The sequence below is a fragment of the Olea europaea genome, unplaced genomic scaffold, assembly GCF_002742605.1.
Source record: "Olea europaea var. sylvestris unplaced genomic scaffold, O_europaea_v1 scaffold1023, whole genome shotgun sequence".
Taxonomy (NCBI): Eukaryota; Viridiplantae; Streptophyta; class Magnoliopsida; order Lamiales; family Oleaceae; genus Olea; species Olea europaea.
Window position 1 is genome coordinate 123,143 of NW_019227558.1, and position 25,023 is coordinate 148,165.

General features: G+C 34.2%; 3 protein-coding genes across 3 annotated transcripts; 1 reads left to right on the top strand and 2 right to left on the bottom strand.

Annotated features, from left to right (window-relative positions):
- Positions 1 to 510: 510 nt before the first annotated feature.
- LOC111372732 (bidirectional sugar transporter SWEET2a-like) lies at positions 511 to 4,337 on the bottom strand. The gene is made up of 7 exons (XM_022995123.1): positions 4,146 to 4,337; positions 3,433 to 3,469; positions 3,123 to 3,339; positions 2,877 to 3,035; positions 2,663 to 2,782; positions 2,242 to 2,398; positions 511 to 649 (listed from the first exon to the last, which is right to left on the bottom strand). Exons 1-6 carry the CDS (start codon positions 4,204 to 4,206, stop codon positions 2,285 to 2,287), a joined length of 708 nt encoding a protein of 235 aa, XP_022850891.1. The 5' UTR covers positions 4,207 to 4,337; the 3' UTR covers positions 511 to 649; positions 2,242 to 2,284.
- Positions 4,338 to 9,847: 5,510 nt separating this feature from the next.
- LOC111372733 (exonuclease 1) lies at positions 9,848 to 16,864 on the top strand. Its single transcript, XM_022995124.1, has 15 exons — positions 9,848 to 10,162; positions 10,749 to 10,868; positions 11,545 to 11,668; positions 11,822 to 11,959; positions 12,125 to 12,334; positions 12,492 to 12,667; positions 12,761 to 12,833; positions 13,501 to 13,624; positions 14,040 to 14,152; positions 14,231 to 14,285; positions 14,583 to 15,238; positions 15,330 to 15,360; positions 15,873 to 16,083; positions 16,168 to 16,307; positions 16,526 to 16,864. The coding sequence occupies exons 1-14, from the start codon at positions 10,002 to 10,004 to the stop codon at positions 16,247 to 16,249; spliced, it is 2,274 nt and encodes a 757-aa protein (XP_022850892.1). The 5' UTR covers positions 9,848 to 10,001; the 3' UTR covers positions 16,250 to 16,307; positions 16,526 to 16,864.
- A 3,254-nt stretch (positions 16,865 to 20,118) lies between these two features.
- Positions 20,119 to 24,726, bottom strand: LOC111372700 (subtilisin-like protease SBT5.6). Its single transcript, XM_022995089.1, has 9 exons — positions 24,206 to 24,726; positions 24,090 to 24,126; positions 23,768 to 23,999; positions 22,683 to 22,794; positions 22,033 to 22,594; positions 21,674 to 21,768; positions 21,238 to 21,577; positions 20,950 to 21,163; positions 20,119 to 20,642 (listed from the first exon to the last, which is right to left on the bottom strand). Exons 1-9 carry the CDS (start codon positions 24,724 to 24,726, stop codon positions 20,119 to 20,121), a joined length of 2,637 nt encoding a protein of 878 aa, XP_022850857.1.
- Positions 24,727 to 25,023: the final 297 nt, after the last annotated feature.

Below are 25,023 nucleotides of genomic sequence, written 5' to 3' on the forward strand. Positions count from 1 at the left end.
TATATATATATATAAGTGTACTTGTTTGTTAGCTTATTTTGTTGATTTTTTAAATTTAAAACAGGAAAAAAAAATGTTAGCTCGTGAACGGCTGGCTCATAAAGGCCAAGCAAAGCTACGGATTTGAACACGAACCAGGCTTGGATGTTACAGGGTTGAGTTGAGTCGGCTCGGACGGGGTATAGATATAATACAAAAATTGTTTTTAGGAAAAAAATCGTAATTAAGATACCAACTCAAGAGCTAGGCCTGAACCACCCAGTTGATTTTGTACTTCTAAACTTGTCCTTGACCACAGGAGATCTTAGCGGTCTCCAAACCTGTCTTGGACCACAAGAGATCTCAGTGGTCTCCAAACTTGGCTCTACACAAAGTGTCTGAGCGGAGTCGAACCCTTCTCGAGACACCGACAAACTCTTTTGACCAAGTCTACACTCAAAAAAGAGCCGAAAATGAACCCACACAGAGAGATTAGCCTCAATAGAACAAGAATTGGAAGCAAATTACAGATTCAAACGAAAGTATTAAAATTAAATAAACCAAAATGAGCAACCCTGCATTTGATCTCTTGAATAATAATTGTACGACAACTAACAAATTTGAGCATGACATCATCATACAATATGGAATCACATAACATAAAAAAAAANTTCAAATAAATAATTACATATTAGAGAACACAATATAAGCCATTAATAATTATTTAATTAACTTCAATAATTACCAAAAAAAAGGGCCCAAAATAACGGCTGACCCAGGTGCCCAGTTGACTGGGCGCCCAGTCGATTGGGCGCCCAGTCGATTGGGCACCCAGTTGCCCAGCCCAGTCGACCCAACTGGGCCGTCTGGGCGTCCGGGCCGGCTGGGCGTGCCCAACCAGCAGCCTTCCATTTCCGACCATGGAGATCACCGAAAAACTCTATTTCCGGCGATCTACATTCCTTCCCAAGCAATAACAACCCAAATTCCACATTTACACAAGAATTTCTCAACAAATATATATAAAATCTTACTTTTTTCCAAAAATAAAAATATAAACATGATTTTTTTTTTGTATAAAAATCTTACCTTCTTCAGAGAGAAATGGCCAACTGAGTCTCCTGTTTTTCCTTATTTGTCGGTGACTGAGTTGGCTGTGCTACATTACTTTTCCTTCTTTGCTTCTGCTTCTTTTTCCTTGCAAGTCCTGAGGGTAAAATTGGGTTTCTCTTTATTTTTGTTGGTTTTCTATGTTTTAAATAATTTTGCCTTTTTTTTTAACTGGTGAAAGGCCTCTTTGGAAAACTGGCCGGGTCAACTGGCTGTTGGCCACTAATTCCTCCCTAAAAAATGTCGAAGTCCAGGTCCACATGCGTCGACCCGACAAGCCCCTGATGGGCCGTTTCATAGAATTTTGTTGGGTATGGATCTAGAGATGACAAACGAATCAAATTGTTAATCGATTAATAGGTTCGGCTTGATCCGACTCAACACTTGGAAGTCTAGGTTCATTTTAAGACAAGCCATGGGTCAAGCCAAGATCATTTTGTTGGGTATGGATCTAGGGATAACAAACGAGTCAAGTTGTTTATCAATTAACGGATTCAGCTTCATCCGACTCAAGCCTTGGAGGTTTGGTTCATTTTAAGACGAGCCATGGGTCAAACCAAAGCTCATTTTCTTTTCACAAGCTAGATCATTTTTCTCCTAATTTTTTTGGCTTCATTTAAAAAAATATATATATATATATAAATGTAATTAGTTGTTAGTGTATAATTTTAACTCCTCCTACTTGAAAATAAGTAGCCGGTCCTAAATCCGGATCAAAGAAGGAGGGTTTTCAAAATAAAATTTCTAAAAAAAAATTCATACCCAATTACAAATCTCAATCGATTTATTATTTATACATTTTACTTTTACAACTTTGTACATTTCATATTAATACAATTCAATTATTCAAATCAAACCTCATACAAATTCTATTCAATATTTCAATTTAACGAAAACAAAGATTATTGTATCAATGAAAGCAAAATTTAAAAAACGAAGAATCCATTTCCTCAAATTCCATATAACGTCAATATAAGTGTGCTGACAAACATATGAAGTGTGTTTGGTTCATGTGCTTGTCAAAAGCTTCATTGACGATATTTCAAAGAACTTGAGAAAATGTCGAAATGGATTTTCTGATGCTTGATTTAAAAAAAAAAATTATACACATAACAAATTATTCATGGACAATTTTAACTCCAAATAAAAAAAAATGTAAAATCCCACCGCACCGTTTGAGCAATAATTCTCTAAGTCATGCATAAGACTCAAGCAGAGGTCTTCGACTCTCCTCCCCAGATTTTCTACTGTAACAGAAGTACAGCACCAACTGTATAATCCCGAGAATTGCTCCAATCCCATTCGGAACCTAATTTTACAATCAGGGAAAAAAAAAAGGACCTATATTACTTTCAAGATGTCACTAAGGCATCAATTCATTAGGGGTGCTTTTGTGTGCATAAAAGGGGTGTGGAAACTTTATTCGTCTTCTCTGTTACAGTTAAAACCTACAGTCGAAATTGGAAATTGCTCATTGATGTGCACTTCACTCTTTTGTTATCGCCTTTCACATCTGACTCAAGAACTTCAAAGCACAGTATGCAATAAGGGATAGTTGAGTACAAACACTTACAGAAATAAATAGATCCTGCTTGAACATTCCGTATGCAAAGAAGGAAATACTCATCAAAAAGGTCGCAAGCGAGAGATAAAATGGCATGTATTCGACGCTCTTTGTTTTTATCACCAAATTCTGCAATAAAAGATAGTTTTAAGTAATAAGTTAGTAGCACAGATAACACATACTTAAATAAAAGTAAAGAGCTTAACTTATTGAATGAACTCACAATAATGAATAGTGGAGAAGCAAACATTGATACAAGAGAAAAGACGGACAAATATCCAATGAAAAGTTGTCGATTTGGTGGTTCGAAGATATTAATGCTTAAAAACACAATCACCCCAAATACGGCAAACACTGCAAGTAACAAGCCGAGCATCTTCACCTGCAAATGTATATAACCTACCCAGTTAAGTAACAAATATAGTGCGATGATGACTTTAAATATATCCAAAATGTAAGAATTAATGACCTTTTTTGTTCTATCCGCATATATAATGAAGATGATTATGTAAATGAACTGGAAAATGGCTCCAATCGAATTCACCGTGAAAATCAAAATTATGCCAGGAGATACAATAGGTGTCCCATACCAAAGGCATATCAAGCAATTCAAGAGAGAATATATATAAGGCAACCCTGAAAATTCTTCTGTCGATTTGCTTCTTATAATTCTCCTAAATGTCGGTCTGCAAGATAAACATATAATTTTGTTTTTAATAACTGATCAATTATTTGAAAACTTATTCTTCTGTGGTTTCTTGAAAGATTGAGAATCTTACATAGGTGATACAAATAACACAAAAGCAAGGAGGTTCCCTGCAAAAAAAGCACAAATGTGTGTAAATTTGACAATAAGGAAAAGGTCACTTTCAAGATAAACTCCGTTTACTTAAGTAAACTTATCAAAACATGGTTGGAAACAAAAATTGGTTAAACTTTTTCTCTTAGGCAAACATGCTCCAATCTCCTGTCTTCCCTTTTTTTGTTTGTTTTAGCATTAAAACACTAATGTTGAAGATGCGGAAAGATTTTAAAGAATAATTTCTATGATATTTTCTCAATTGTGTGGGATTATGTTCCTCAATAGTTGACCATATGATTATCATATAATAGAATATACTAACAACTAAAATCCCATAATTTGTGAACAAAGTTAATACTTTCCAGCAGAGTTGACTTTGTGATTAAAATCAAAAATCTTAATTTCCTAACTTTCTTCACCATTTCAGAAAATCTTTTTCACCTTATAAGGAAAAATAATTATTTTTAAACATATGTTCTCGAAGATCAAATAGAAATTTAAGCAATTATGCACAAATTAAATAGCCCATTAAGCAAAAATTAAAAAATAGAAAAAAAAATGAAACTATAAGAATCCCAAATGTAGATCATTGCTGTAGAGCAATAACTCAGATGATAGCAAACCAGAAACCCCTAGATAAACCCATCCCAACCCCACGCCCAGAAGCAAGAGATGGGGTGAAAAAAGTACCTAGAACTCCAGCTGCAGAACTGCAGAGTGAATAAGTTGAGAACAAGCCGCCTTCTGACATCGTTTTTCAGCCTTTTCAAATCAAACTTCAGACATTAATCTTGAAGGGAAATATGATTACTCGAAATTGAATTTTCTAGGGGTATTTGAGTTGTACAAATCAAGTTTATCAAAACAACTGGTTTTCCTTATTTCAATAAGGTAATGGGACCCAAGATGGACGGGATTATTGATATTTCTACCCGACCACCGTATTATGTTTAGAACACGTGCCGTTAATTATGAAAGAATTTGTGGTCAGTTGTCAGTTTTTTAATGAAGTTTGTATTTGAATGGGAAGTGATGCATGTTTTTATGGAGGATAGAGATACATGTATAATATTTGGTACGCAGGGTGTTCGTTCTCTTACGTAGTACATAATATTTGGTACATAGTCCTTTGGGATATAATTTAGTGATGCAAAAGACAGGATTGAGGTTATTTCACGTCTTGCTGACAGCCGCAGTGTGGGGATTCAATTTCTAAGACATGAAATTGGACTCCTCCTAGGCAGCTCTTATTCCCTAACCTGTTGGGGGCACATCTCGTGATTTACCTCCCTTACAAAGCTCTAGTGGCTGAACGGTGAGAACCCTCAAGGTTGGGGTTCAACTTTTTTTTTTTTAATATTTGGTACATAAAGAAATTCATCCTCCCGCATGGGTGGGACTCGTTGGTATAAACTATGGATCAACATTGGAGGCATTTTGTACCAATTTCGGTGTTTTGAAATAGGGTAATTAGCACAAAAGATCATTATTTTTTAATGTTATTGTGCAAAACATCGCTATCTTTCATTTTTTGATATTTTCGCCCTTATTTCAACGATTCATTACAGAAAACGTTATTTTCACCAATTTTAATGTAAAATGACCAAAAACCTCCCATTTAAATAAAACCAAAAAAAAAAAGAAAAATAAATAATAAATTACAATCTTACTTCTAAATGTTTTAAAAAGTACAAGTGAGTCCAAATAGTTATTAAAAGACTTAATAGTACAAAACGTCCATACGTTTGAAATTGGTAAAATTAAGTTTTGCTCAATGAAATGTGAAAATATGGATGAAAATGCAAAAAAAATAAAAAGTATGGACGTTTTCCGCAAGAAGTATCAAACGTACGAATGTTTTTTGCTATTAAATATTATTGAAATATTTAAATAAAAAAAAAACTCTCTCTCTCTATCTCTTCTTCTTCTCCAAATGAGTCAGTCACCTTTGAAATCAAAAAACTCCAACAAACCATCGCCCAAACTGCTGGACCACCATACCAACGAAAAGCTCTCACTTCCTCTGCACATACCACCTAACGTCCAACGTTGAAACCTTCATGCCAATAAATTTGTTCAAAATTGCAAGCTAAATTACCCAACTTGGGAAATGTAAATACTAGTGGCATAACTGGTTCTGGAAAGACTCATGTCATTTCCAACAAACCAATCGACTATACTCACTAGGGCCCCTCTTTTTATGGTCCTAAAATATCAACAGATGGTTTAACGGTATGGAGTTCGACGGTTTGAGCAATGATTGGTCGGAGTTTTTTTCACTCCTAATGTGGCAGTCTCATTTGGAGAAGAAGAGGGTAGAGAGAGAGTTTTGTTATTTTTAATATTTTAATAGGACCTAATAGTAAAAAAACTCTATATTTGACACTTCTTGTGGAAAATGTCCTTACGTTTCAATTTTTTTTGTATTTTTGTCTCTATTCCTACGTTTCATTGTGGAAAACGTTATTTTCACCAATTTGAAATGTAATAACGTTTTTCACACTATAGATCAAACGTATGGATGTTTTGTCCTATTAGGCATTTTAATAATTATTTGGACTCACTTACACTTTTAAAAAATGAAACGTTGAAATAAGAACGAAAAGATGAAAAAATAAAAGACAGAGGCATTTTGCACAATAATATTAAAATAATATTAAAAGGTAGTAACTTTGGTGCTAATTAGCCTTTTGAACTATGCATGGAAGATGTCCTCATCACCCAAAAACTGATCCAAGGATAATACTTAACGGTGACACGAAATATACAGGCTGCAGTCTGGTCCACCGGCCAATCATTTACTGGCTGTGATGCATATCAATAAAAACTTCAATTGGGTCCCAAGGGTGAATATCATCTGCGCTTTTAACTTTTATGGCATATTTGATAGGCTTCTTTTTCCATGAATTTTTCATTTTCCAGTCAAATGATATGTTTGATGGCCAAAATTTTCCGTGAAATTGGTTTTTCAATTAACCCGCATGTGATCACATTTTCTTGGTTTTTAAGGAATTGATTTTCCTTTGATTTTGGTAGGAATTGGGTTTTTCAATTTTTTTTTTTTTGGCAATGAAAACAAATTATATCCATAATTATAACAAATTACATCCATTTAATTGACAATTTTTATGAAAAATAAAGTCAAATGAACACCAAAAAATTTAAATTTTAACTTTTTTCAGGTAAAAAATTATATCAATCAAACATATTTAATTGACAATTCCTAGTAAAATATGTTTTAGACAATTCAATTTCCTATAATTCATTTTTTTTCCATCCAAATTTCATTCTTACAATCAAACGGACCCTTAGTGAACTTTCATTGAATTCATTAAATTTTAATTTATTTTAATTGCATCATTTTAACTTCAATTTAGATTCAAATTGGATGATTAACTTTAAGTTAGTTTTAAATTTCACAATTTCGTCGCATGTTATTGCCTGAATTGATGTAAATTGTTTCATTAGCAATGATATCAGAGTGAATCTTCTACATATAATTACCACAATACCAAATCATACAAGCGTTAAAGTAAAAAATAAATAAATAAATAAATAAAAATCCTCAATTTAAATATTTAATTAAAGATATTGTCATAACTTTGTTTTACTAGTTTTAAATTTAAATTGCCACTCAAAATCGTTTATGGTATGAATGTCAACTAAACAACCAATTGGAGACATTAAAATTAGTGATCCAGACAAATTTCTTCCTTGAAGTTCAGTGGTTGTGAATGAAATTTATCCAATATTCCAAGAACAAAACCAATTATTTATTTAGTATAATTATTATCTTCAAATATCTTGTGAGTCACTCTAATGGGAAACAACTATTTTCTACTCCTTTTTCATACAATTGTATTACTTTAATTGCGAGGATAATGTTGATGTTAATTTTAATTTACAGAAAGGTGTGCTTGCACATATGTTTATTAAATGTATCTCAATCCTGGAATTGCAATTATGTAAACATTGTGGACGCATTTATGTTGATCTGGATCCTACAAAGGTAGTAGTATCGTTGAAGTATATGCTGAATGAGGATTTGCCACCAATCATGATAAAAATGATAATAATATCTTATCGTACATTCTGTTAAAGGATATGGAACGTGAACTTGTTAAATACCCATTAACCATTAATGTTACAGATGCAGAAATTGATAATACATCTATCACAGTGTCAATTAATGCACATTCTGGCAGTGAGCTGTGTATATTGTAGGACATGGCATCAAACGTATGTGAAGCATCAATTAAAATAATAGGTCACATGTGACACTCGAGTCATAGTTGTATTGGTCGCATGTGCTAGGGAGGTAGAAGAATGAAGGGTCTTCCTTACTATATATACTCCGAAGGATATATACAGTGATATGTTGCGTACTTATAAAGTTTATTTGAATTATTCAAAAGTTTGGAGATCTCGTGAATGAACTTCGAAAATGATTAGGGGTGTTTAGCCGATTCATTTGGTAGGATACCAAGCTTCTTCTATATGCTAATACAAAAGAATTTTGATATAAAACCACATTTCTTGGTCGTTAGGGTGATGAACCTGCTTTAGAAGGAAGCAGTGAAACAACTGCAATTGTATCACAATTTCATGGCAATCAAAGAAATGGACATAGCATGTGCCCATCAATATATGTTTTTGTCATTGGCTTATGTTTGTTTGAATTGTAGTTAGAACACTCTTAATCACTGAGCTTGTGATCTTGCCCGGAAACCAATTGTCTTCTGGTATTTTGAATTGCCAGACCTGCATTAATTATGGACATAACGTTAAACACTTATATTAAAAATCACACACAGAGGAAAATGTTACACACTGTTTAAAATTAGAGCAGGTTTTGCACACTGTTACACACTGTTTAACAATGTCATAGACATGGACAAGATTTTGACTGAAGCTATATATCCATAAAATCTTGGTCACATTATGGTCATATAATGACTCTTCATCTTTTTAGTATACATCATTTATAAAATTTAAAAATTGCTACATATGGACTCTATATTTACAACGTGTATCATTTTCGAAAATAAAATTAAGACACAAACACAGATGAAATTATATACTAAAGCCACATATTCATATAAATTTTGGTCACATTTATATGGTATGGTCACACATAGACTGTGTATGGTAACACATAGACAGTATGTTTAGAACACATCATCGATTATGTTCACAATCTGGTCATGGGCATACGTACTATTATGCATTCAAGTCACAAATTCATAACACATTCCCACATCATGGTCACATCTAGTCTATTCCAAAACACATTCACATATCTTGGTCACAGAATCATAATGCATTCTAAAACATAAGGGATTCATAACACATTCCAAAACCAAAACCCCCAACCCATTCCAATTAGGTCACATGCATACATTTATGCTGTCAGGCCACAGATTCATCACAACCTCGATCACATTCACATATTATGGTCACATATAGCCTCTTCACGATTAGAATACATATTAGTCATAAAATTAAAAAAGAAAAATCAATTTCCATAACACATGGGTTTTAAACCCAAAACCCTAACACATTCCAATCACGAATGGAACTGAATAGAGTGAAGGTCATATATGTCCAATTCATCTTCAATACATCCTACCAAACGATTTTTAAACACATACATATCACTTAAATTATAAAAAAAGGACTAAATAACCTTGCTCGAGCACCCTTTCCGCACGATCACATATAATGCGCACTTTTTCAGAGGAGTTTTTTTGGAGCTCCCCTCGTCTTTCTTTTTGTGCCTTCTTTGTGGTGACTCTTTGACATTGATTACCATTTCTGTACCCTTCGATTTCGCCATTTTACGTCGCTTATGGAAGCTTCACTTTTTCAAAATATACTTTAGCAGTAACTAATAGAATATATGATGAATGTAATGGATTCAGTTGATAATATACAAACTAGAAGAACAAAATGTATTCGAAATAGCCAGAGTGAAAATGAACTAACCGGAAATAGTGGGTGCAGTCGTGGAGGAAGAATTTGAGAGAAAACGAGTTTGGATAATACTGGTAATTTGAATTCAAATAATTAAGGGAACGCACTATAATTAAAATAATTACTATTTAATCGCCATAATTAAAATAATTAATTATTTTTTATTTTAACTCAATACCTGACTTATGCTTGAAAAACATTTCCAGCTGAGATTTGCACTAGATACTTGAAAGTTCTGGACCGATGTAATTTCCACTTGGGAAAAATAGATCTGGACCAGGCAAGGGGGTCCAGTAGCTAGGCCTAATAGAAGCTGGGCTTTTCAGATTGGCCTGTGTCTAGTCACCTGTCCAATATCTCCAAATATTCTTCCCGCCATTTCAAATTTCCCTGATAAAATCCGTATCCGTTTCCCTCTCCAAAATGGGGATGATAATACCAGTTTAATCCTCCAAAATTAAGCCCACTTTAACTCCCATTTTCACCTCAAGAAATCCCTTTCAATTTCACCATAATCTTGAATTTTCCTGAAAAAGATTTTCTTTTTCTTAGAGATTCTGAGTATAATCAAAGATGGGAATTACAGGGCTGTTGCCTCTGTTGAAATCAATAATGACGCCAATACACATAAAGGACCTGGAGGGCTGCAGCGTTGCCGTTGACACGTATTCTTGGCTCCACAAGGGCGCTCTTTCTTGTAGTACCGAGCTCTGTAAAGGCCTGCCCACCTCCAAGTATCCCTCCTTCTATCAATACATACATATACTTGTGATAGGAATGATGGTTTATGTTAGTTCATCATATGGATGATGTATTTATTTGAACACATTGTACAGAACTCAAACACATTATACACTATTCTGCTTTCCTGTAAATTATGATAAATCATAAATCGTAAATGGGCTTTTTTGCTTTCAGTGTATTGCTTTCTTTGACCTAGAATTTAGGCATATTACTTGGAATTTGTAAATAATCAATCTTATGCTTTAAGAGTCCCATAAAAAAAAGCATCATTTTTTGTCCTGTCTCTTGAGTTGTGTGAAGTATTTCTTCCTCAGATGATGAGTGTGCAATTTCGTGTTCACTCTGAAAATAGAACATTTTACGATTTTCAAAGGTATTTTATCATCTTACTAGAATAAGAATGAATAAAGCAATTTTTGTGAGTTCTTTCTAGCTCTAGGATTGCTAAAATGGCATCTTTTGATGGAGACATGAGAGCGAATGGAACAATTTGTTTCTTAAATGAAGCAGTAATAGGTAATTTGTAAACTTGATTAAAAACATATGTTAACAAGTTGATTTATTTGTATCTTCCAGGCATATTGACTACTGCATGCATCGAGTAAATTTGTTGCGTCATTATGGCATTAGACCCGTTCTTGTTTTTGATGGAGGTCCCCTAGAAATGAAGCTCGACCAAGAGAACAAGCGTGCCAGGTATGATACAGTGTGTCAAATCTGCTTGGCTGCATTAAGCTTTTTTGTCATTTTCACCTATTTCCTATGCCGTCCCATCTTCACAATCAAAAGCTATGTTGCTTGAATGACATGCTTCTCGAGTATGTAAACAGTGGTCAAAAGGTTCCTTAAACAATGCCTTTTTTCTACGGTTAAAAACACAGCTCTTTTGGAAATACCCAGACTGGTCTTCATTTATTGCAGACATCACCAGAAATATCCGTCTGATAATGCTCTCGTAGTGCTTTGCATGTGATAACTGAATTTTAAAGTCACTCAAATGATGGTGGTCGAGTGTCAAAGAAGTTTTAGGACACTAATTGAAAAGGTTGAACCCCAACCTTAAGGGTCCCCCACCGCTCCTACCCTGAAGTATCGTGAGGGAGGTAAATCGTAGGTTATGCCTCCAAGGGTATAGGGTGGAAGGCTGCTTGTACACTTGCACTTACTCAAGAGCCAAATCCATATTTCAGGATTCGAACCCTTGACGCAGCAGCTTCAAGCAAAGTTGGATTTCTCCACTCTTCCCTTTTACCACTTGGAGATGTGCCCTGGGGGCATTAGGACACTAATTGGTTTTCATATAAGATGGTTAAAGTGGTATCCTACGACAAGCTATTTGAATTTAACTTGATGGTAAAATTTTGAACTTCAGGTCTAGGAGGGAAAACCTTTCTCGTGCTATGGAGCATGAGTCTAATGGAAACTTGAGTGCTGCTTATGGGTGTTACCAAAAGGCTATTGATATATCACCTTCAGTTGCCCATGACCTAATCCAGGTTGGAAATGCATGACTGTTGCAACAGTGTTATAATCAGTCTTTAAGGATCATATGATGTCCCTAAATCTCCTATATGACTTCTCACTAGTATAATATCTTCCGTTTGTAATTGGAGATCTTTTTCCTTCCAAAATAATTTTCATCTTTGAAGGTCTTAAAGCAGCAGAATGTTTCATTTATCGTGGCTCCTTATGAGGCAGACGCGCAGATGACATTTTTGGCTGTAAGCAAACAGGTTGATGCAGTCATTACTGAAGACTCAGATTTAATAGCATTTGGTTGTCCCAGAGTGAGTTTCTTAGTATTATGTTTGCAATTTTTCAATTCTCAATATATAAGCTTTAATTTCTTTGTTTACAACTTAAGTTATCGAAAGAGATCTAGTTGTTTTATTGATGCATCCATTTTGAATGTCACGTGTGTATCTTACTGACTAAACTTCTATGGCATCCAGATCATCTACAAGATGGATAAATTTGGGCAAGGTGTCGAGTTTCGGCAGTCAATGTTACAACACAACAAGGAACTAAATTTAACAGGTTTCACCCAGAAGATGTTTCTTGAAATGTGCATAATAAGTGGTTGTGACTATTTGCAGTCTCTGCCTGGAATAGGGCTGAAAAAGTCTCATGCCCTGGTTAAAAAGTTTAAAAGTTATGACAAGGTAAATATTGGCGTTAAAGCACGTGTTAAGACAAGTTTAATAATATTACATTTTTACTGATTTTTCATGAAATTTGAAATCCATTATAGGTACCCCATTTCTTTTTTGTTGATCGTGAAATAGATTTGACTAATGGATTTTGATTTTTCCTGAACAGATAATCAAACATTTGATATACAATAGTGTTACAGTGACTCCTCTTTACGAAGAATCTTTCAAGAAAGCAATTTTGACATTTCTGCATCAACGAGTTTATGATCCTGTTACTGAAGATATTGTACACCTATCGGAGCCATCCGACGATATCAACGACAATTTAGACTTCTTAGGTCCATATCCTTATCAATGTTAACTATTCTTACAATTTAATTATTAAAGTATACATCTCCATTTCCTCATTGGAAAATATGCCTTAACCAAGATCACATCAATGCCCCAGCATGTAGCTAAAGGCATAGCACAAGGTGACCTCGATCCTTTTACTAAAGAAGCATTCCAGGTATTATATTGTTTTCTGTATCTATTTTTTTTCTGTGGATGTATTTAGTTATTTACATGCTCTTAGTTCCTTTTGTCTTGGTCTACCTCTCTCTCCAAACTCGTTTAATAGGATTGTATCAGTTTCATGACTGGGAGCTTCTTAATTATATTCAAGATATGCCCAATTAACTAAGATGTTTTTTACTTAAATTGTCCTCAATCAGTGCCACATCTATTTGTTGGCATACAATTTATCATCTAATTCTCTCCGCACTTGTATGGCCATATTCTTTTATAAATGGTTTAATATATAAACAAATGTAAATGAGTGGTAGACAAGTGGATAATACTTGTGTGTCCATTGAAATGTGTGATTGAAAAAAGTTTGACATTTTATAAATGATTTATCAATTTTGCCAGACGGAGGTTTATATTTTGAGTAAAACGAAGTTTATAAAAAGCTATTCCAAGATTGAGATGAGGCTAGGTATGTGGCGTGGCTGCATAACTTAATATCACTGCTGTATTGAAATAATTATACTATTGTGATTTATCACGAAATTAGACTATTCCAATCTGAGATACCCAACTCTTAAGTTTGTTTCGCCTCTTTTAGCTCTAATTTGTTTCCATTTCAACTGGCTGCATTCGCTTCTCGGTTCGTTTTAATCTTCTTTGTTTGGCAGAGAGAATGTGGTAATGCTGAAAAAGTGCTTAATGGAACTTACCAAGTCAAGAATTTCAATCCTGAAGGTGAAAGGAAAAAGCTTGATTTGCCTGCGCAGAAAAATCTCCTGACTAACTACTACTGTATCCATATATATGTTTGTTGAACAATTAATACTTCGACAAGGTGTCTTATGGATCCTTCACTTAAGCATATAAATTTGGGTTTTCGACAATTTCAACGTGGTTGAAGAATTGTGATACTCCTTTACATCATGTATTGCTGATGCTGTTGGTACATCATGAGAATTATATCTCTGTGATGCTTTGATCTCATCTATTGAAGATCAATGAGTAACATACTCAGTTAGATGGGGACTTCACCTGATACTACATGCACTTGCATTTTACTTTCTCTGGATTCTGTAAATGGTATTACAAGATTTATTTAATTGAAGTCGTGTATGATGCTGCGACTGTAAAAGCAATACACTAGATTACCCAAAATCCAAATAACAAATAAAAAAAAAAAAGTTCTGTATTTTCTTAACACATTAAGGTTTTGCCTCTCTTGAGGCGAAGAGCGAATTCAGGGCTCCTCGAATTGCTCCTAAGCGTCCAAATGCAAGCAATGAAACTTCAAGTCCTAATCTTGATGTCCGTATGGACTCTGTAAGTAAATCATAAAATGTGTCATTGCAGTATCACATGATAATTGGAGCATATTTTATTCCCTCTTTGTACTTTCAGGTAAAACATGGCGCCAACACTGATAGTCCTGAGCTTGTGGAATCACCAGACCACGGTAAGAATATCTATTGTCCTTCTACCGATCAACATGTTTGGCTAAACTTAAAGTTAATTTGAAGTGAACTTTTTTTCCATTCATGTTTAGCTATGTGACTTTTTCTCTTTCTTATAATTTAAAAAGTTACTTTATTTAATTGCAAGGTAGGGGTTTTAAAATTAACTTATTCGAACTTCAACCGGAAAAAGGTTATTTAGTTTCGAACTTTCTTCTTTAGGTAACAAGTAAAATTTAAACTGCTTGTTTAGGAAGTCTTGAATTTAAATTTACTAATTTTATTATACTCTTGAGTAGGACTACATGACAGAGAAGTTGCAAATGACAACGAAATGCAACAAAACAACTTGCCACAAAGTTCAGTCTATAAGCCTTGTGTTGTGTTGCACAAGGATCGTGCTCCAGATCGAGAAGGTGGTAAAATGGTATCTAAAACAAAAGATGTAGTTGTAAGGAGCTGCTATTTTCTGCACAAGTCCACGAAGGAAATTTACAAAGAAAATAAGATTGATATGGATCAGAATGATTCTAACAGATTTGAGAATCACGTATACAAGTCTGTCTCAGAAGCACCAGACGGAAAATGTAGAGCAGAAAACAAAAAAGTTATCTTACGGAGTTCTTATTTTCAGAACAACACGACCGACAGTGATAATTTCAAGAGAGAAAATGAATTAGTGAAAAATGATGCTGTCCCTATGCATGTCTTTGATTTTGATGCTGGTGAGTGCAAAACAAAAATCGACAACAAAAGGGGTAGGGTCAGAAGTTCTTATTTTCAGCCAAATTCAGTATACGAGCATAACCAGGGCACCACATCTGAGGACCTTGTAATTGGAGGCTATGTTACTACTGAGACATGTGAATGTACTATTCCTAGAAGTTCTTCAAGTGATGACTATGCCGAAGGCAAAATAAAGAAAAGAAAAGTCGCTTATATGGATTCTCAAATAGTAAGACCTGTCAAATGTAACCACGTTGTCTCTGTTTTCAATCCTTGTTTAGTTTTATGGCTAAATGTTATATTTCCTTCACTTTGTTCAGGAAGAAGTGAATGGTGCAAATCTGACATCGGGTATGTCTCTTCCTATTAGAATTACATGCAAAATTTCTAGGCATTTTGTGGAATTATAAGTCTTTAGCTGTACTGAAACCAGAACTGTGCCCTTCTTTATATGTGTATCTTAACTGATTCATTTAAATATTGAGAATCCAAGATGATAAACTTTGAAAATTCCATTAGTATGCTTCTTGGTCTATCTATAGTCCTTTTTACAAAAAGATGATTACTCTATCCGAAATTAACGCGTTGCACAAGTTTTCTTATCTAATTTCCATTTACCTTGTTAGGTAGTAGTTGTTTATTAAACATAAACCTGTATTGATTACTATTATGGCTTTTAAGAACTCTCTGCGCCTCATGCTCATTAGTGATGCAGATCATTTTGGCCTTCTACAGGATAATTAAGTTGTCTTATCCTGTTTAAATTTTGATGAAGTGGTTAAACTTCTCTTACTTTCCAAGATTCGAGGCCAATGCTTAGACGTTATTATGCAAAAAGGTTGTCATATATTTCTTCGTTACAGGTACCTGCGCATATAACCTGGATGAAGAAACAAAAGGTGAAGGAAAATTTGGGTGCAATATATCTCATTTGGGCCATTATTCTGACATAGCCGAGAAATCAATGGAAAAGTTTGTTTCAGTGATATCATCGTTCAGATTTACCTCAAGTGGTTCACGTGCCAGTGGTCTTCGTGCCCCTCTAAAAGATATAAAGAACACTTGCAAAAAAAGGTAAATATTATCAATGCCTATTTCATTCTTCAAACACATGTAATTGACATCAATGTTATAACCTTGTATGCCTATTGAATGAAGGTCAACTCATGACATGGATCTGAGCCAATTCGCATATGAACCGACAAAGAAGAAAGCACCCTCACGACGAAGTAAAAGCTAGAGTTCATATGTTGAGTTGTGCTTAGAGTTCATCATTTCCTTGGTCATCACTTGTCAATGTAAGTACTTGTTTGGTTGTGATTTTAAGTGCTTATAAGCTGTGGATCTTACTGAATGTGTGATAATAAGTGGATGGTTGTTGGTCTTACAAAATGTAGGGATAAAAATTATGTTTGATCAACTTAAATTATGATTTAAACTTAGCCAAACATACTCTAGTGGAGTGGCATTTGCTCTATAATTTTAATGGATTTTTGTCCCCTTCATTTTCTCTCAGGTCTCGACTTTGATAAGAGATTCGTAATTTTGTGGGAAGATAACTATGGCATGAATGCCGATGTTATGTTTTGTACGATGGTCTAAACAAGGACTGAACTTGATGATCGATAATTTTTATAGCATATTTTCCTTCTTAAATCCCGTCCAATTTTATGAAGTTCAATGTACTTAACATTGCCAAAAATAAATGCAAAGAAATTCAGAGCTTTTTAGTTTTTTATTACTGTCATGTATAATTTTGATGCTACCACAAAGACTAATCTGTACAATGATTGGTCTGATCATAACAGGAATTTTGAAAATTTTAATTGGCTCAGTGGTATTCAATCTTCTGCTCTGGATGATTTTGTTTCTTTGTGGACTGTTTGTCACTCAACAGGATTAGGGTTGGCTTAATGTAAAACGCTTTTAGCTGTATGCTCCATTTAATTATTTTCTTTAATTCAATTCATGTTTGATAAAGTTTTATAATAACGGCTTGGTTTATAGTTCAGATTACTTTCAAGAAAAATAACTTTTAATAATAATTAAAATACTATTATGTTGTAAGAAATCTAGTCATCTCGAGAATTGAATTCCAAAATTAAATCCCTTCCCCTGACAGTTCTTCCATTCCCCACACAAACCATAAATGACATCATTTTTTCCTGCCGGACTCCGTTCTATGATGACGTGGGGGTGGGTGCATTTCTCTGTAATTACCATCTTCATCGTTGAAAAAATCTGGATCCATTTGCCTAAACCATGAACTTTTCGACATATTTTCTGGGATATTCACTGGAGTTGAATTCTTTTTAATCTTCACGGCATCTCCAATGCTACACCAAAACCACCCATAAAAGATTTTTAGTTTTCATTGAATGAATAATGGATTCAGACCATAAAAATAATAATGCTTTGGAATGAGCATGAGTAATCTGTCCTAAATTTCACCAAAATTTGGTGCAAAAGCTCGTTGAGGCCATCTTCGGGATTGTATCAAATTTTGCATCAAATTTTGTATTAAATTAAAATTCATCTCCAAACATTACATCAAATGAAAAGTGTTTAATTATTTTCTCCACATTTTTTTGTTCTTTATAATTTATTTATTTAAAATATTATTTATTTAATTATTTTATAAATACATAAATTACTAAATAAATAATTATGTTAAATTACGGAAAAGATTAAATTCATTACTAAATATAAAAAATTATTTTTGACGATTTTGGAGGATCGGGAAGCGATCTTCCAAATTATTGAACTATGCACTTTTTTATATATAGTTTTGTTTAAATAAAATTAGATTATGGTATGTATGTCGTTGTTTAATATATTTCGTGTTAATTTTAATAAATAGTTGTGTTTATTATATTTTAAATTTTTTTTCTTTTAATTAATTTATAAATTATTATTTCTTACATTAAAATTTATTTTAAATACAAATAATAATAATAATAATAATAATAATAATAATAATAATAATAATAATAATAATAATAATTTATTGTATTAAAAAATATATAGCACAAATAAAACAAATACTCTTAATAAATTTATTTGGGAAAGGATAAAAAAGGACAAAAGTGGCTATACACTTTGCACCATTTTGAACCAAAATAGTGCAAAGTATAGTGTTGTATTGAAGCAACTTTGCATCATTTTGTGATTTGGTGTTAACATTGGAGATGCCTTTAATGTGACACCAAAGTTCGTACCTTTTTGGTGTAAAATGGTGCAAAGTCAAATTTGCCATTTTTCCCATTTGTCAAAGTAATTAATGGAGGTATTTATATCATTTGCGTTATATATTTTTAATATAATAATTATTATTTGATTTAACATTTTCAATTTTTAATAGCACGATTTAATATTTTCATTTTTGTAGTGTTTCTACTAATTGTACTATGTTTTTGTATTTATTAATGAATTTAATCTTATTCTTAATTTAACGTAATTATTTATTTAGTAATTTATGTATTTGTAAAATAAATAAATTATTAAGAATAAATAAAGAGAAGAAAATGAGTAAATACTGTTCATTTCGTGTAAATTTTGATGTAATAATTGTGAATGATTTTTAATTTTGTACAAAATTTGGTACAAAATGGTGCAGGATTGGAAACAGCCTCAAATTCTATCCCTTTCCCACGTTATTCGTCAATTCATTGTCTTCATCTCCCCAACTGTTTTTCTCCTCAAAAATAATTTGCTAAGCTCATAAGATAATGCCGAAAGATACTAGCGTTCAATTTTCTTAGGTTGGTTTAAAATTTATTAATTAATTTTCGTAGCATGTTGACATGACTTTTGGCTTAAGCTTCAATTGAATTTTGACACCATATTCTGTGAGTATATCATAATCAACATTTGTACATACACGCGTGTTAGTGTGTACAAGCATGTGAAAATGAAATACTCGCATGCATTTGATCTTAATTTATTAGTTCTACGAATAAAATTTTGAGTTACATAATATTATATGTACACTTCAATTTTTCCTCTCTAGTACGAGGGTTGGTCATTAGTTTTGTTAGGAATGAAATAAATAATGATCCACAAGGATCCGAAATCGAGTTTCATTTGAATGTGATAGAAGGTTTCTAAGCTCGAGCAAAATTGAATCTAATGGTGTTGTTGGTGGGCTCTCTTTGACCTTTCTTTGGTTTGCCTAATGGAGTAGATATATATATATATATATTTTTTTCTCTCTCTCTCTCTCTCTCTCTCTCACACGCACAAAAGCACACTATAAACTTCACTTTGTCCAGACAAGGTATTCAGGCATCGATTTGAACTCATCTTTTCCCATTTGTGTAGATCTTGTTTCCCCTTGTTCCCCTTAGTATTGCCTTTTGTTTTTTGTTTTCGTTTGTTTTTGGGTGAATTTTACCGTCACACGTGATGAGACTCGAACTCATGTCAATAATCTCGTAAAATTCCGTTCTTATTTCTTGAGCTAGACTTTATTCTCCTTGCCATTTGTTTATGGACTCGAATACTTAATTTATGTTTCAAACTCTTGGTTGGTGGGTTTTGTGCCCTTGAGAAAACAAACTCACTGAACTAAAATAATAAACCTTCAAATACCTATTTGAACTGATTTTATTCATCCGTTTGGATTTTTCTTAAAAAATATTGCAACCAATGGGGTTATAAAATCTAGACAATTGCTTATTCATAGGTAATAAGTTCTAGACCAGCCCCTACGGTGAAATTGATAGACCTGCGCTGGAAGCAGTGGGCTGGCTTTCAAGTTTCGACCTTTCGTTTTCCATTACAGACTGCGGACTTCGGTTGGGAAAATCTTCTAATACTGAGCTCAGCTCTCAAAAAGCCCAATAATGTTGTTTTTAATGTGTCATTTCCAGACTGGGGAGGTATGAAATTGTGTTGGATTTTGCAGCACTTGTTTTCTTTTCTGCCGAGCACGATTCATTCCTAGAATTTTCCTTATTTGGACTAAAAATGTTCTAATTTTACCTCAATCTTTCTTTCTTTCGTTCAAAGATATGTCAAAAAAGAGGACACTGCAAAAACACAAGTTACACTAATCATTTGGCAATTATTGTGTCGAAGTAGAGTGGATTAATATTCCTCGGAGGGAGGTCATTTTGAGGATACTGAAATGGGGCTTCTTACTCGATGAATCCCATCCCTCCAAGTATACGAACCGAATGCGAACTTATTTTTCTTTGCTGTACTTTTAACTTTAACTGTAATATTGAAGCTATGCTTTTCCCCGGTCGTGCTGAAATGTAGAGTTGTCGGAAAAATCTTCACAGAATAACCCGGAGGGGGGTATATTCTCACTGAATATGAAGCGTTTCTCATGCCAACATTCGTAACTGTTCTCTTGACCGTCATGACTTTTCTAAGCTTTGCAATCGCAAGGGATGGATAGTTAAGATTACTTGGTGAAGGTAACACTCGAGGACACCTAAACGATGGATCAAGGAGATTATGAGTGCTACTGCACAGGAACAAAAGATAGTCATTGTAAGAAGCGTCATAAACCAGTCCGGGATCAACAGCTTTTGATGGACGTATGTGACCCGCCCCATACTCGAATGGAGTTGCAATATTTCCTTGTGTGTCTCTTATTCGCTTGCCCAAATTGTTGGTTATTTTTGCTGCAGTGAACAAAAATGAAAGTATTAGGCCACAGGAAGTTCAGATAAGAAAATGAAGCAATGTTCTATAAAGCGTGAAGTGTGGCGAAGTTGGATGCCAAGCTTCAACCTGAGTGTAAAAAAGTGCGTTCTTATTTTATAAATCAATCTAAAATATTTAAAAATTAAATCAAAAAAACATAAAAGGGCAAAAAAAGCGCGGGTACGCTAGAAAAAAATAAAATAAAATGCGAAAAAATCGAGAGGAGAGGTGTTTTTTGCCCACTTTGCGCCTAGGAGTTGATCTTTAGAACAATGGGTAATATACCAGTGGTCATCATAGCAGATCTTATAGCAGCACTACTCCAACGAGGATGTACGGCCTTAAGAAGTGAAGCAATGGCTGCAACGTGAGGACAAGACATGGATGTCCCGGAATCAATATGGTATTTAACGATTCGATGATCAGAAGGCATGTTTAAGGGAGAAGCCGCTTCGCTCCATGCTGCTAGTATATTTAGTCCCGGGGCAGTAATATCAGGCTGCAAATAGATTAATAAATTAAATAGACAACTCTAAATACTTGCTCTTTTTAAGTAGTAATGTATAATGGTACCTTGAGAATGTTAGGTTGGATAGCATTCGGTCCCCTAGAAGTGAACCGTGCCGTGAATGGAGCTGGTTCAGCGCCTACGATGGTCTTCGGTTGAATCAACGTCACATTTAGATCGCGATTAGATTTAATGTAATTGTGAACACTGATTGCCGAAGCAACTATGGTCGATGGAATCAAGTAGGGCTGGCACACTACTACTCGTTCATGAAAAACATTTCCTAGCACAGTTGCGACGCCACCTGCTCTTTGCACTTCTGACGACTCCGAAATACCCCCTCTCCGGCAGAAAACAGCTTTTCCTCTTACAAGTTTTGATGAAAGAGTACCCGGTCGGCATAGTCTAAAAAATTTCCATTGATCATAATAAGAAAAGTTACAAATATAATTGAATTGTAATGAGAATTAAGGATAAGAACAAAGGAAAGAGAGTTTGAACCCTTTCGTGGTATTGATGGTCTTGCCAGGGATTTCGACGTCTCCAGAGTAAACAATGGGATATGTCTGAGTCTTAAAAGGAGTTATGGATTGTCCCTGATCAAAATAATTTTTTTTGTTCATTATAAGATCAAAAAATGTAGAGTAATTATATTCATAATCAGCGATCGCAATAGTCATCTATGTGTCAGTTATTAAAATATTAACTTGTTAGTTGAGGTAACAAAATTACAGAAATTTAATGCATCTAATAATAAGCTGTCACATAAGATGTCACGTAGGATGACTAATGTAGCCGTCAACAACAAATAACATTATTCAAAAATGTGCTATGCAAATGATTTTTTTTTTCTCTATTACCTGGACTATAGTATATTTTCCAAGCATAACCGGAGATGAAAAGATCCGATCTATGCTACTTGCCCCAACGGTAATCATCCAAGGGGCTACATTCGATACTGAAAACGAGGAAGGGCCCGAATTTCCTGCACTGCATGCGACTACAATATCTCGTTTAGCTGCATGCAATGACCCGATTGCAATTCCATCTTCTTTGTACGGCCTACCAGTCGATGTACCCATTGAAACACTGATTACTTGAACACCATCCCTGATGGCATCATCAAAGGCAGCAAGAATGTCATCATCGAGACATGTGTTGCCTTCTGCCAGGCTGTAACCTGGAACTGGCCAACATACTTTGTACATGGCCAGGCGCACGAGCGGAGCGCCCCCAATGGCGGTTCCACTAGCAAATCCGCCGAGTGCAGAAACATTAGTAACTCTTCGGCCTCCAATGGTTGATGAAGTGTGAGTTCCATGACCACTTTTGTCCCTTGGTGATCGGAAATCCAAACTTGCGTTGAGGCGACCAAAATAAACCTCGTAACCCTTCAAGTAGTAACGAGCTCCGATTAACTTTCTACAAGGATACCAAACAAATCATCTTTTATGACATAATATATAGTTAATATAAACAAAAATAGTCACAATATGTGTGATGAATTCACCTATTACAGTTAGATGAATTAAAACCAACACCTCTTTGGCATTCCCCCTTCCATGACTTGGGAATAGGTTCCATTCCATGATCATTGAAACTCTCCGATTCTGGCCATATACCTATTAATGGAAGATAGATATCACTACGACACTTGAAATAGATGCTATAGCTTCATATAAAAGAGAGTGGATATTTTGCTTGTTTGGCCAAGTTTTATAAAAAAAAAAATTTAAGCAATTCAAAGTTGGGTGTAAGTAGTTATAATTAGTTCATGGGTCGAGATATATTGTCCCTTTAGCTATTCTTCCACTAAAATATTGATATCTTGCTCTTGTTTGAGCCCCATTTTGGGGATAGAAAGAATTTTTGAATAATGTATTGATGTGAAATGTGTGGTTAAAAAATAAGCAAATTTTTTAGATTTGTGTGTAATATTATTTTATTGAAAAATATGTAATTGAAATGATGTTACAATACTGTTAAAAAATACATTTTTAACAAAGAATGAGGATCAAACAAGGGCTTACTACCTCTTTCTAGTAAATAGCAAAATATCATTTCAAGTATGATGTCATTTGTTGTGTGATGTGTTTCATTTACTATTTGTGAGATGAATAGTTAATATATTGAGTTGTCAAATTGTTAGTGAATTGATAACGAAGGAAAACAGTCAAATTTATCATATCTCAAGTCCAGGACAACCATGCATGTTTGCCTGTTTGGCTAGGTCTATAAAAATGCAAAGTTACTTTTGAGAAACTTTTTATTTCGAAACTCGATAAGTTACAATATATTTAACTTTTAAGTCCAAAATGTTACTTTTACCAAAACTAAGTTATTTATTTTTAATTTTCACCAATAATTTAATTTCACTGAAACATGCTGTCAAAGTAACTCATGCCTTCTGGCAAATATAAGCTTCTTCTTCTTTTTCTTTTTTCCTTTTTAAGTAAAAGAGTAATTTTTAAGTTTTTTAATGGACGAGAAGTGTGTTGAAAAGAAAATATACAAATAATAAAAATTAAACTTGTGGGCATATACCATATAATATTGTTATCAACGTATAGATCTTAAAATACTTGTTTAGATTACCGGTGTCTAAGACCCCAACAATGACATCCTTTCCATAATTTGCTTTGCTCAATAATTCTTCTGCATTTGAAGAGCTTAAATTCCCAGTTCCTTCAAGTAAGTTGATAAAATCCCATGATCTTGTCGTGTGAAGCCTCGTCTTAGTTGGGTCACTATGAAATACCGTAATCACCCCATCCATCTCTAAATCGAGAAACAAGCAAATAAACACACATATTACTAATTGTTGACACTACTGGTGGATCCAAAAATCTAAATGAACACGAACGGCAGCCCAATATAAGGGAAAAAAAAAAAAAAAAAATTCGGGCGGAGCCAGCACGTGCAGCCGCAAGGGCTCATTGGGTGCTGGCTCGCCCCTGATTGACACTTGATATGATAGCTACATTCATCTTTAAGTTTCACCATGATGAAAAAAAACAGTGGGGGTATTCTCACATTTGTTGCACGAAAAATGGTCCCCTAACAAATTTCTTTGGCTGATTCGCAGTCGAGTGAATAAGTATGATTATTTGAGCGTTTGAAGCATGTACCGATAGCTTGGCAGCTTCTTCTGGAGTGAGCAATGCTGGGAAGCCGTTGATTGCGTTCTGGTAGCAATAAATTAGACAGTTTTTAGCTTCCTCTTTGGAGCCCTTTACAGAATTCAGATAAGAATGATAGAATTCTTCAATTTCTTGAAAAGTTTTTGTCCCACTTTGTTCTCCAAGATACACTATATACACCTGTAAAAGATTTAAATCTGTATATATGATCTTTCCGTCACATTCGGCCTCACAAAGAGTGCCTGAATCTAGACTTGCTTGTCTTTCTAACCCAATAATTAACAACGAATTTCGAGTTGGAACTAAAGTAAATTGAGTGAGGAAACAAATTACCTGCAGTCGCTGTCGAGCAGCGCACGTTGCTAAGATCTGGAAAATGAGAAGAAAAGGTATAAATCTAAAGTAGTTAGTCATTTTCCCTAAGCCTAATTGGACTGCTTTTGAACTTTCATTGCTCATTTTATTTTCAACTCCTCTACACTATTTATAGAGAAATAGTCATAGATGAAAAAGAATATGTGAGGGTGCCAAATTTTAAATAAATTAATGTTATGTTTATAGACGAGTGGTTCGACCATATAGTAACACAAAGACCTTTCATTCATGGAGTGCAGCTCATACGAAACTTCATTTAAACAGTAACTCCTACCACATTCTATTAGCCAAACTTTGTTGCCTCTCGGGGCATATCGCAGTGGTGCAAAGGATAGG

Coding starts and splice junctions, on each gene's coding strand:
- LOC111372732 (XM_022995123.1), bottom strand. CDS start 4,206: ATGTCAGAAGGCGGCTTGTTCTCAACTTATTCACTCTGCAGTTCTGCA. Junction 3,470..4,145: donor TTCTGCAGCTGGAGTTCTAG/GTACTTTTTTCA, acceptor CTTTTTTTGCAG/GGAACCTCCTTGCTTTTGTG. Junction 3,036..3,122: donor ATGCGGATAGAACAAAAAAG/GTCATTAATTCT, acceptor ATACATTTGCAG/GTGAAGATGCTCGGCTTGTT.
- LOC111372700 (XM_022995089.1), bottom strand. CDS start 24,726: ATGACTAACTACTTTAGATTTATACCTTTTCTTCTCATTTTCCAGATC. Junction 24,127..24,205: donor CCATTTTTCGTGCAACAAAT/GTGAGAATACCC, acceptor AGTGTCAATCAG/GGGCGAGCCAGCACCCAATG. Junction 21,164..21,237: donor TCCAACCTAACATTCTCAAG/GTACCATTATAC, acceptor ATCTATTTGCAG/CCTGATATTACTGCCCCGGG.
- LOC111372733 (XM_022995124.1), top strand. CDS start 10,002: ATGGGAATTACAGGGCTGTTGCCTCTGTTGAAATCAATAATGACGCCA. Junction 11,960..12,124: donor TAGCATTTGGTTGTCCCAGA/GTGAGTTTCTTA, acceptor TATGGCATCCAG/ATCATCTACAAGATGGATAA. Junction 12,834..13,500: donor TTACTAAAGAAGCATTCCAG/GTATTATATTGT, acceptor TTTGTTTGGCAG/AGAGAATGTGGTAATGCTGA.